Below are 12826 nucleotides of genomic sequence, written 5' to 3'. Positions count from 1 at the left end.
TATGTATTGTAAAATATGTTACACATGTCAAATAATCAAAATATAATATGCTAAATAAACAAACAAATACATAAAAATTACAAATTCACTTTGTCTCAAGAACTATTTACATTCCACTCCCTATCATCACACAAGGTTGGCCTACATATTAGCTCCTACTGGTTTCCATTTACAGTGCAATCCTTCTGGCCTTCCTCGCTGCAAAGTCATCAATCACATCATCATATGAAATCTGACCACCAACCTCATGGTTAATACTGATTACAGCCAGACCACTGAGGCGTTCTTGAGCCATGGTGGACCTCAGGTATGTTTTCAAGAGTTTTAATTTGGAAAAACTCCTCTCGGCTGAAGCTACTGTTACTGGTAGCGTTGCACTGATCCGCAGAGCAATACACAAGTTGGGATATATTTCGGTGAGCTGCTTTGTGTGTATGAATTTCAACAACTCAAGAGTTGTCATGCTCTTTGATGGCAAGTCAGGTACATTTTCCAACTCCTGAGCCAGCTCCTTCCCATCCAAATCAGATTGCCCTCCATGGCTTAAGGTGTGTGCAAGTGCCTCTGCTTGCTTCATCAGCTCTTGGTGTGGCAGGTCTGGGAAGTTGTACAGAATGCCAAACTTGTCTTGCACATGTTCAAGAGTGGTAAACCTCTCCTTTTGTGCTGACACTGCAGCATCTACCACCACGTTAAAGAACGTTACCTCCAGATTTTGCAAGGCATTCCTCAATGGCTCATCAGGAGACTCATATGAGAAGTGCCTCTTTGTTGACTTCAGCCGCTTTTGCACAAGGACTGCATCCACATTCATGTCTTCACACATGTCCTTGGCTGATGTTTGTGCAGCCACAAAGCCTGTGGCTCTGTAGGATTTGAGAGCTTTTTCAGTCTTTTTCAGTAGACTTACTGCTACATCCACTTGCATTGTTTGGGACTGCAGGACTTTGCTCACCTGCTGAATTTGACTTAACATGTCATACCAGACCACTGTGCACAGTGAAAAGCGGAATGACCCCACTTCTTCTGCCAGAGACTGGGCTTCAATCCTGATGATTGGGTCTTTGGCCTGGTTTCTCACCTCAAGCAGTGCCTCTCTCACAGCTGCGGCTTCATATCGCAGAGGCTCCACAGCTTTCACTCTGCTCTCCCATCTGGTTTCTGACCACATTTTGAGTGAAAGGTTGACGTGTTTCTTGAGGATGGCCCATCTCTGTGTAGAGGCAGAAAACAGGCAGTATAGCTTCTGCACAATGCCAAAAAATGATATGGCATCTTTGGAGCTTTTGGCAGCATCAGCAATGACCAAATTGAGTGTATGTGCCCCACAAGGCACAAACAAAGCTCTTGGGTTCAACTGCAGTAGCCTGGCCTGTACTCCCTTGTTCTTCCCTCTCATATTTGCGCCGTTGTCATATGACTGTCCTCTGCAGTCATCAAAGGCAATCTGCAACTCCTCCAGCCTCTTCAAAATCAGGGCGGACAAACTTTCACCAGTGGACTCCTCTGCTACTAGGAATCCCATGAAGTGCTCTTTAATCTGGGGGTCTTCTTCCAGTGTCACAATTCTGATGACTACTGACAGCTGTTCAGTGTGGCTAACATCCGGGGTGCAATCTAAAATGAGGGAAAAGTACTTGCATTTCTTTATTTCTTGCACTATTGTTGATAGAATCTTTCCACTGATGCATTCAATCAACTCATTCTGAATGGTTTTGCCCAAGTAGCTGTGGTGGGATGTTTGACTTTTAATCTTGTGGATGTGGTCTTTCATCACTGGGTCAAACTGCGCCAAAAGCTCAACCTCTTTCAAAAAGTTTCCATTTGAAGGAGAGTGGAGTATTTCTGTCTTTCCTCTCAATGCCATATTTCGCCCTGCCAGAGACTGTACAATAGCAACCAGTCGTGTCAGCACTGCTCTCCACCGACTCTTCTCTGCCTCAAGGATGGCCTGCTCTTGTTTGTCTATTGTTGTACCTTGTTTTAATCGAACTGCCAATTCTTTCCATGACGCCAAATTGTTCAGGTGTTCCGGACTATTTTCATGGCTGGTCAAAGCAGCACTTGCATTTTTCCAATCCGACAGTCCTGCATTTGTTAAATGAATTTGTTTTGGAGATAAAAGTTGACAACAAAAACAAAAAAGACTGTTCTTCTTTTTTGAATATGTCACCCAACTTCTTTTGATCCTTTCTCCATTTACTAAGGTCCTGCTGAAGTACTGGTGGTGGCAACTTCTCCCATCATCTCTCCTTGGGAAAATGAAATCAGGTGTTATCTGATATGGTCCTCTCCGAACAAACTCTGTCCTCATTGTGTCTGTGAGATGTGAAGGGCAGTCAGCAGGATCGGTTGGTAGTGGATCGTCTGTCTTTGCTGCATCTGGAGGGCATGTGAAGCACATTTTCTCACCTCATATTCACCACACACACACACACACACACACACACACACACACACACACACACACACACACACACACACACACACACACACACACACACACACACACACACACACACACACACACACACACACACACACACACACACACACACACACACACACACACACACACACACACACACACACACACACACACACACACACACACACACACACACACACACACACACACACACACACACACACACACACACACACACACACACACACACACACACACACACACACACACACACACACACACACACACACACACACACACACACACACACACACACACACACACACACACACACACACACACACACACACACACACACACACACACACACACACACACACACACAACCCCAATTCCAAAAAGGTTGGGACAGTGTGTAAAATGTAAATAAAAACAGAAAGCAATTATTTGAAAGCATGAGGACAATTAGGTTTATAGCTAAACATCTTTACATTCATCAGGCACACACCTGAGAAGAGTGTATGGGTGGAATCTGTGGTGCAATCAGGATGAGATGCAGCAGGCTGTTCTGACGTTCCTTGCAGTGGTTCTGGGCCTATACATATATAGAGAACACACAAGAGCAAATATATTGGCTGGATTAGAAATGGCACGACAGTCATTTTTACATTCAATTATTTATCATCACATCAGGAACATCTATTGACATATTGTACTCACCAGAACAAACAGACACAGTGGTCAGTGGCAGGGTGGAATCAGTGGTCATCTCATCAGGATGAGCAGCTTGCTGTTCTGACGTTCCTTCATGTGGTTCTAGGTCTATAAATATAGAAAGAACACACAAGAGCAAATATATTGACTGGATTTCACATTCAATTATTTATCATCAGGAACATCTATTGACACATTGCACTCACCTGAGGAAGCCGGCACAGCTGAGGTGCATGGCGGTTCCTTGTCAACTGATGCAGCAGATGGTCCCAGATATTTTAAAAGTGAATCTAAAATGATATAACAAAATGTGTATTATCAACATTGAATAATTTCCATTTGTTAAATGTAGCTATTATTTAGTTATTAAGCATTAGGACAGCCTGACAGGTCTGATTAAACTAATCAAGAGCTGTGCCTATCTTATTAGAACAGTTGAATCAGGTGTGTTAGTTCTGGGTTGGAACGAAAACATTCAACAGGACTGGAGTTGAGAACCACTGAGCTAGTTAGCTAACGTTAGCGCACATTATGACAGGGTTGAATTTGGCAAATGTTTGACTCGGATAGTCAATGTGCTTTCTGAGGTAAACTTAACGTTAGCTAACGTTACCAACTAACTAACATTCCACCACACTGGCTAGCTCGCTACACCAAAACTAACATTGTTATTATTACTAATATTTCTATTTCATGACACAAAGAAAATAGCCTTATGACAGTTTCGACTGAATGGCAATAACAAACGCTGGCTAGCTAACGTTGGCTTGGCTAACTAGCAAGATTACATGATCCATTCGCTAATGTTGACAATACAATCAAAATTGCATACCTTTCACCTTGGCACGTTTCTCTTCTTCTTCTTTTCTTCTGTTTTTATACTGCGCCCCAGATGGCTTTTGCCTCTTCATAGTTCTCTAACATTAGTCTTTCTTTCCTCAACGCTCAATTTTATAAACACTTGACCGATACCCATCAATGCACAGCGCTCTAGCATGTTCTGACTGTGAACACCTAAAGCCGAGGCTCTTAGACCGACCGACCGTTTTAGATTTTTGGCTCATTTTCCCTTATGTTAGAATTTTTTTTTTTATGTAAGAATAATGGTTGCAGATATAGAGGGGGGGCGCCAAAACTGCGCCAAGCAAAAAAAAAAAAAAAAAAAAAAATTTTTTTTTTTTGTTGCAATTTTTGGCGCCCCCCTCTGGGTGGCGCTCTAGGCAACCGCCTATATTGCCTGTAGGAAGCTCCGCCCCTGCGTTGCGGGCAGCGATGACGGAGCAGGCGCCGCCGCATTTGGAGTGCTTAAGATGTAAGCTAAAATGGCTGGCGTGAAAGGATATGTCAGACAAGCAGACGTCTCGATTGGAATCGAACGTTAGAGAAGCTGTGGTAAATTCACCTGGTCTGAGGAAAGCATAAAAAGCTAGGAGAAATAAAGCATCAAGTAGTGCATCGATTTAAGGGGAGAATAACCCACTTCTAAGTTTGGAGAGCATAAGGCGTAAAGTGGAGAGTGTAATAGGACGTCTCCGGTCTAAGGCAGGGGGAAATGTTTTAATAAGACCTTTGAGAATGAGTTTGACTGACTGGTTTGTGAACAGGCTGGGAAAGCCGAGATCGAAACAGCGAATGTTAAACTGAACTCCTGCTAAGAGGCCCCGGATGTATTGGGGTTTGAGGTGGCGATCAGTGGCCCAGTAGCACATGAAGGCGCATACGGTGGAGATGAGAACGGGTTTAAGTGTAATGTCTACGGAAAAGCAAAATAAAGCGAACGTTCTCCAAGCGAAATCATATGTTTTAAGGGTGGAAGCGGCTAAGCCCTTCCTCATGAAAAACCTGGCGGATTTGAGGTGCCTTGCTAGGGGGCTTCTATTTAGAAGAGAGAGAGAAGATGGAGGGGAGGAATCCTGACGGGTTGAGCGCTGGCTTCTGGGCAGAGGTTCCGGAATTTCTGGAAGTGGAAACGAGAGAGGGAATCAGCCACTGAGTTGAGGTGGCCGGGAACGTGACGAGCGGAGATGAGAAAGTTGTGGTCGATGGAAGACCACGTGATGCTTCTCATGAACGGCATGATGTCACGGCACAGGGAGCGCGCTTTATTAATAATTCCGACCACTGATTGGTTGTCACAGAGTACTGAGATCCGCTGCCGGGGCCAGAGGTGACCCCACACGTGGCAGGCAACAGCGATCGGAAAGATCTCATGCAAAGCGGAGGAAGAGGCATGGCTGGGGAATGCCGGGGGGAATGCCGGAGACCATGAGCCTGCGAACCACTCTCCCTGAAAGAAACCCCCAAAACCCACGGATGGGGCAGCGTCCGTGAAGAATCTCATGGAGTCGGAGGAGTACACAAGGTCGTCGTAGAAGAAGGTGACGCCATTCCAGTGTGCGAGCAGGAGGGACCAGAACCGCAGGTCAGAGCGGCAGCCTTCATCTAAGTAGAGGTGGTCATGGAGGTTTTCTACAGCCGACGCTGTATCCAGGAGCCGGGAAATAAAAGAGCGCCCCTGAGGGATAATACGCGTGGCGAAGTTGAGGTGCCCGAGCAGGGAGAGCAGCTGCTGCTGCTGCTGCTTGGTGATAACTTGTTGCTCACAGAAGGACTTTGTAATGTCGTGAATGCGCTGCAGTTTTTCCGTGGGGAGAGACGCTTCCATGTCTACGGAGTCGAGTGTAATGCCCAAAAACTCCAGGCGTGTGGTGGGACCTAGCGTTTTCTCTCCTGAGAGGGGAACACATAACTCCTGAAAGCATAGTTTGAGTTTTGCTAGAGAGGTGCCTGAGTTGTCCCGAGGGGGATTTTGAAATGCTCCCAATTTCTGAGTTCTAAAGGTTGGCAAGTATGTGTGCCACTGAGATGGGTGAATGGGAATTATTTTGAACGCGTCAGTAATGTCTGCTTTGGAGAGCCACGCTCCTTGCCCTGCGAATTTGATGAGCTTGATGGCATTATCAACTGAAGCGTAATGAAGAGAAAAATACTCTGGGGGAATAAGGCTATTGATGCTGCAAAACGGGCCAGCGCGAGGAGCGGACAGATCGAAGATGAGCCTTTTCTTCTCAGAGTATTTGTGTGTAGCGACCCCTATTGGGCTTGTCCGGAACACTGGGAACGGAGAGGAATGGAAAGGACCGATTAAATATTTGTTGAGCTCTTTTTGAATGAGCTGAGAGACTATGGTGGGTTCTTTGGTGGCTGACTGCAGGTTTTTTGCCACTAAAGTCACTGAGGGGGGGGGGGAAGGACCCCTACCCTGAACCCTTGAGAGAGCCCTGACAAAAGATAATCAACGAACACGGGATTTGGGTGAGTCGAAAGCGCAGCTGCTAAATGTGTGGTGTTAATGGAAGTTGAGGGCTGATATTTTAAGAGGTTTTTCCACCACGTTGATTCTGGCGCGGGAAGGGGGGCCGGCGCCTTGGGCAAACTGACCTCGGGTGAGCATCCCTGCAGGTACTGCAAATATGAAGAAAAGTACAAGGAGGGTAGGAACACACGTTCTCATTAAAAGAAACGCAAATCTTATTATCCCCTTGTTTGATCACCTGACGGTTTGGTTTATTGTTCCCAGAATACTGCGTGGGGAAAACGCTAGTCCCGGAGAGAGGCACTGAAGGGCAGAGCGGAGAGGTGTGGCCCTGCGCTACCAACTGATGCACGAGACGACTTGTTGCCCGCCGGTAGCCATAACGAGCAGCTCGGTATCCAGCACGGACCAGTCCAGGCGGATGTTACAATGAGCTAAGTGCAGCGCTGCTTTGCTAGAGAAGCTTTTATGGTATTGGTTAAACACGGATTTCCCGTATTTGATGTGAAGATCGCCGATCATGGCCAGATAAGCATCTAACTCCACTCTCCTTTCAGGGTAAACTGCGCAGAGGGCATCGCGGAAGATGCTAAAAGCTACAATAAATTGCCCTATAGAAAGGTCTTTGAGGAGCCGGGGGTCTGCAGATCTAAATAACAGATCTAAAGTAGCAGTAATGCTTCCTCCCGAGGCGATGGCTTTGTCGCACTCCGGGGACGGCAGAATAAGGCTGACTAAATTAATGTCTTTCCCGTTGAGGATCTTAGCTCTGAGCCGTGAGGAGATGTTAGCGGCTTGGGGAATGTAGGGCCTACCTGAGGGAGGAGCCGGGAGGGCGGAAGCCAGGGAGTGAGAAGGAACTACCGTGCATAATGCAAAATCCTGACTCGGCGGAGCCGCCGCAGAGGTTGAAGCTCTGGCCTGGCCTCTCTCCATGGACTGGAGGCGAGCGTCGATTAGGAGCATAGAACTTGCCAGAGATTGCAGTGTGTTGACTAGGCTGCCATCGAAGAGGGGCTGAGTGCCGGAGCTCCCGGGCTGAGCGGCGCTGGGCTGGGCGGTGCAGGGCTGCTGAGCGCCGCTGGAGCGATCCTGAGGAGTGGAGGATTTCTTGGCCGAGCTAGCTCCTGGAGGACTAGCTTTTTTAGACCTTTTACCCCCGCGGCCGCGAGAGCGCCCACGCCCTCTTCCTGGGGGGCTGGCTGGAGCTGCTGGCCTGGGCTGGGAGACCGCGCCGGAGGCTTGGTCCGACAGCTCACGGAGCTGGGAAAGCAGGAGATCTGGGGCTGGGGTTATGCCCTGCTTGCGGAGATGGGCGACGAGGAATTCTGCCTCTGCTGTGCGAGAGCCGCTGCGGGCGCTCAGACGACAACTGAGGCGACGGTGACTTGAGGAGTTTGACGCTTCCTCTGGAAGTGCATCGGAATCGGGATCAAGATCCTTCGAAAAAGGTAAGATCTCGGAAGAGTCTGAATTAGACATGTTTTTTTTTTTTTCGTATCCAGTGTTTTTTAGGCGTAAGAGGAGTGTAAACTAGCAATTTAGCGCGTTGACACCTGGAAGACAGCTGATGGAAAAGGGGAGAGCATATATAGAGGGATTAACAGGTGCGATAATTAGGCTTGTGGATGGAGGGAAGTGATAGGTTAGCTTGAGGAGTGGCGCTCCCTATCAATTAGTGAAGGGAGCGAGTATTGCCATGACGTGCAATACGAAGTGATAGGTCTTCCTGCCTGAATTTGCGCTGAGCTTCATGAGAACTATATTGTGCATCATATGACTACAATATTGTGTCAATGATAGTTATATAAAAAAAGCTATGGCATATTCCATTCACCAATCTTACATAAGTTATGAAGGACAGCAGCCTGAATGGATTTCTGTGGCTTCTGGAATAGAACTCATCCGTTAGGATTTGATAGGAGATAATAAGACAACACATTTCCTTCCAGCTTTTCCTAAGCCTGGGAATCAGATGGATGTGAGCATCGTGAATGATCACTAAAGACAGCATCTAATCGTGTGCGGAGACACATTTTCTTGTTCCTCTGGACGTCACTGAACATGCACAGCTGCAGCCTTAGCATGATGGCACGATTATTTTCCACTTTACGAGATCATTTTATATCAAAGCACAGTGTGGCATCAGATCTCACGCAGCCGCACCAATCTAAAAAAAAAAAAAACATGCACCTAAAAGGAGCTTTTTGATTTGTGCAACAATATCCCTGTCAAAACAGATTAAAAGCCTCAAAAGCCATTGCTTCTTTTTTTCCCCACTTGAATACCTTTGGAGCATATGTGGCTTTAGAGTGCGACATAGTGCAGCCTAAGCTCTTGATAGACACAGACTTCATTTGTGTTTGAGCGGCAACTTCCGTTTAAAGCTGCTAAGAGTGGAGTTTGCCGCTAAACAGATAGCCCCCAGGGATTAGTGTTCATAATCTCCCGTTCACTGATCCTTGAAATCATACTGTCTGGGTGCTCCGAGATCAGCTTACAGTGACAGTCGCTGCTGGGGAGTGCTTTTATGATTTGATTCGCGTGCCACTCAAGCTTTATGTACAGTTGGATCAAATGAGAAAAAAAAGACATTTGTTGAAGGAGAGTCGTTTCCAATCTGAACAAGAGTCTCCTAATGGGGCAGCAACATGACACGTGACGTTCTCTCACGTATGAACTGAGCATCAATAACGCCAATCACATGAATCTCCCGCCCCGGACACACAAGCACGTGGTTTGATTGGCTAGAGCTTGTACTGGCATATGATTTGATTGGCTGACGCTTCCGTCGAAGCTACAAAAGTTGAACCTTGCTCAACTTTTGAAGCGAGCCAAGCAATCAAAGCGAAGCTCCCACAATGCAGTTCGGCAAAGTGTGACGAATTCACACTCAGGCCGTTTCTCAATCGCGAGGAAACTGGCTTCCAAGCCAATATTTCAAGGATACTACGTCATTGAGTGCCGCCGAAGGACTGTTCCAATCTCCAGCATACTTGGAATTCCACCGAGGCCACGTCCTTGGTTTGGGGGTAATTTCAAGGCTGCACATGGGTAGACTTCGCGTCCTTCAAATCCCCACAATGCTTTGCGCACGGACCAATTTCAAAAATCCTTGCGGAGAATGGCTGAACCGACGCAGTGCAGCACACATTTAAATGTAAGTATGTAGTGGCGTAGAACATGGGTTGGTAAATATGTGACTTTGTTACATTTGTTATCACCAAAAATGTGTTCCGTGAAAGTTAAGCAAGTTCATAATTAGATAGACATCGTGAGGTATTTATTTTCCGTACAGTTTATGTTGAAACCGTTAGAGAGAGTGGCACACTTGTTAGCCTATTCCATTCTTCTTTGTTTTCCGAAGCCGTGGCTTGAAAGTATACTTGCTTCGTTTCTGAAGGAAGTGACTTGGAAGTATGCGACTACCAAGCCAGTATCCTCGCGATTGAGAAACGGCCACAGAATGGGCAGAAGTGTTGAAGCTTTAACGGACGCCGTCGTGTGGACGGGCCGTAACCAGTGGTGTAGTCCAGGGTATACGCAGGTATACGGCGTATACCCACTTATTTTTCAGACACCATGGCGTATACCCACTTCTCAATCACCGCTGGTGCGCATTATTTAGTAGTGGCTCAATGTCATTTCATAGTACTGTGAAGACTCATGACACAAACCTACTCTGCCTCATATTGGCTAACTCTATGCCTTCGCTGGTTAGATTGGTCAGGTTTTCAGCGCGAGAACTGATGAAAAACCAATCAGAGGCAGAGTAGGGCGGGTCTTAATAAGGGAAAAAAACTGCATATAGACAAATGTTAATTTACTTTCAACTATTTGCCATTACAAAAATTGTATGAACTGTTAAAATGAAGCGAGCCATTCAGACTAAAATTTCCTTTTACAATAAACGTCCTTGTGGAACTACATCGGCCAGCAGCTCAGCTACAGATAGTGAGGCTAGAACACCGGAGCTGTTAGCTGATAGCCCTGTTATCATCAGCCCTGACATCAGCCCAACACCTGCGCTCCCTCCGTCCCCCTCATCCGTTGAAGAGGATGCTGACAGGGAAGGAGATGAAGACGACAATAACGGTGGGTCTCACTTCTATATTTTAAGATTTTTGTAACAAATCGTAGCTAGGTAGTCATATATACTAACATAAAAGTAGTAATAGCATTATTTTCGTTAATAGTTGGTTTCAACTTTTAAATTTAGTATTTCTGATTCTAGTGGCGCTAGTTAGCTATTATAGCTTCATGGCAATGAGCACAGCACACCTTAGTGAGACAGAAAGACATTTGGAAAATACATCCATTATTTGCTGCAATCCATATTTATTACTCTGAACTTTATTGTGTCCCTTAGGCTAAGTGTCTGCCCCAACTTTATTTTCCCGACATTTACATTTATCTTGTACACAAAATCCATCCCCATACACCAGAGATAGCCTGAAGGCTTTTCAAGAGCATAGCTAGGTACCACGCAATCTGAAGAACGTTAGCGCTTAGCTAACGTTAGCTAACATAATGCTAAGATCATCGTGTGTTTGGTGACGTGACACAGCTATCTGCTTAATTGTAACATTAGCTGTGGCAACTGAAGATTAGTGTTTTGGATTGTCAGCGTTTTCCTGTCAAATGGAGATAAAAAATTAGCTAGCTAGCACTAGCAGCTACATAATTTGAGGTCAAATGTAGCTAGTGCTAATTTATAGGAGACTGCACAATCTGAGGGTAGATGTTGGCTGCCAGTGGTCTCTTCTAATTAAAGACAGCCATTTATCCCGCCAATCTACCTCTTTTAGGATTGAATAAAGTCTTATATCTGTGTTACTTTGGCGACTGTTGTTTCAGCCAACAGCTTAAAAATAGCAAGGGCATTTTGACCTTGTGCGACGCACAGCCAGATTCGGGCATAGCGACGCTACGTGGAATCCACGAATTTGGATACATTATGAAAACGGGTACTTTTATTTTGAAGGCAGGATGCGGTAGGAAGTAAAAGACTTATATGACGGTAAAAGTTTAAAAGTGCGTCTTCCTCACGAAAGGAAACGTGCTGTTGTTTACCAAGGACCTGGTTGAAAAGGGCACAAGGTTTGTCTGTGTTTAGGTCTAATTTGTGTGTAACATTGAGTCACGTCATAACGCCTTTTCTTAGAAGAGTTTTCACACTTTGTATTGACACAGCCATGGATAAAGCTACAGCTAGGCCCTGTGTAATTGACTATTTGACTATTTGGGGGCTAAAATGAAAAAATCTAATAATGCAGATTATGAAGGTGACGACTTTACACTTTTGAATAGGTTATGGTCATTGTTCCCCTTTTATAGCCTATAATTCAATCACTTTTGTTGTTCTTCCCTTAGACATCAATAATGACTGGCCTGACCTGTGGACTGTCAATCAAAAAGAGGATTTTAAATCCAAGAACCCCTGGTTGGGATCCAAAAACAAAAAACTTGGTAAGTTTAGGTATCTTGTTAGTTTAGGTAGCTTCTGAAACAGTGGACACACATTAATATTGTGTGCGTGTGTGTGTGTGTGTCCTTTTATGTATATGGGAAAAATAGACCATGCACACATACAGCTGTGGATACAGTAGTTACATTGTATGTTTATGCTTCACAGGATGTCTGGTTTGTAGCAGTGTGAACTCCATTGGGATCAACAAGGAGCAAGGTGTATCACTCTCAAGAGAATGGATGAACTTTGAAATTCAAGGGTCTTCTCAGGGAAGTAGAGAAACAAGTCTGTCAGTCTTGAGAAATAAGATCAGGAAACATGCTTTGTCCAAGGCACACTCTCAGGCTGTGAAGGTGGCAGAACAACAAAAATAATCGGCCATTGAGAATGCAGTGGAGGTTATGACTGAGTCCTACAAGAAGGAAACTGATGCTGTGTTCCGAACAGCCTACCATTTGGCCAAAAAGAACAGACCCTTTTCTGACCATGAGAGCCTCATTGAGCTGCAGGAACTGAATGGTGTTAAGATGGGCTCAATACTTCATTCACGTTACAGTGCAACACAAATCATACAACATGTTGCCAGTGAGATGCAGAGCAAAATTGTGAGTAACATAATAGCATCATCCACAAAGTTAGCTGTCCTTATTGACGAGGCCTCTTCTTTAAGTCACAAACCTGTCATGACAGTTTCTGTAAAAGCGTCAATTGAAGGAGCAAGCCCTGAGTTCATATTCCTTGATCTAGTTGAATTAGACAATCAGAGAGCAGATGGCATAGAACAGGCTTTACTCACCTGTTTAATGAAGGCTGGCTTTACAGAAGAGTGGCTTCTTGAAAACTGGGTAACATTTGTGTCTGATGGAGCCAGTGTCATGCTAGGAAAGAAGTCAGGAGT

At 45.4% G+C, this 12826-nt stretch overlaps 1 protein-coding gene across 3 annotated transcripts; it reads right to left on the bottom strand.

The window, feature by feature from the left end:
- Positions 1-43: 43 nt before the first annotated feature.
- On the bottom strand, positions 44-4301 carry LOC307018566 (zinc finger MYM-type protein 1-like). Of its 3 annotated transcripts, XM_079648870.1 has the most exons (4): positions 3349-4301; positions 3149-3250; positions 2937-3023; positions 44-2382 (listed from the first exon to the last, which is right to left on the bottom strand). In XM_079648870.1, exons 2-4 carry the CDS (start codon positions 3195-3197, stop codon positions 170-172), a joined length of 2349 nt encoding a protein of 782 aa, XP_079504996.1. In that variant the 5' UTR covers positions 3198-3250; positions 3349-4301; the 3' UTR covers positions 44-169. The 3 variants fall into 3 exon arrangements, with proteins under 3 accessions (XP_079504996.1, XP_079504994.1, XP_079504995.1); XM_079648868.1 differs by having other exon boundaries at positions 2937-3250; XM_079648869.1 differs by having other exon boundaries at positions 2937-4301.
- Positions 4302-12826: the final 8525 nt, after the last annotated feature.

The sequence above is a fragment of the Notothenia rossii genome, assembly GCF_949606895.1.
Source record: "Notothenia rossii genome assembly, chromosome: 1".
Classification (NCBI taxonomy): domain Eukaryota; kingdom Metazoa; phylum Chordata; class Actinopteri; order Perciformes; family Nototheniidae; genus Notothenia; species Notothenia rossii.
Note: the sequence above shows the minus strand (reverse complement) of the source record. Positions and strands in the feature narration are given on the sequence as shown.

Excerpts from the sequence above, each read along its gene's own strand:
- LOC307018566 (XM_079648869.1), bottom strand. The coding sequence starts at position 3,090 with ATGACTGTCGTGCCATTTCTAATCCAGCCAATATATTTGCTCTTGTGT. Across the intron at positions 2,383-2,936 it reads CACCCATACACTCTTCTCAG|ATGCAGCAAAGACAGACGAT; the intron begins GTGTGTGCCTGA and ends CATGCCCTCCAG.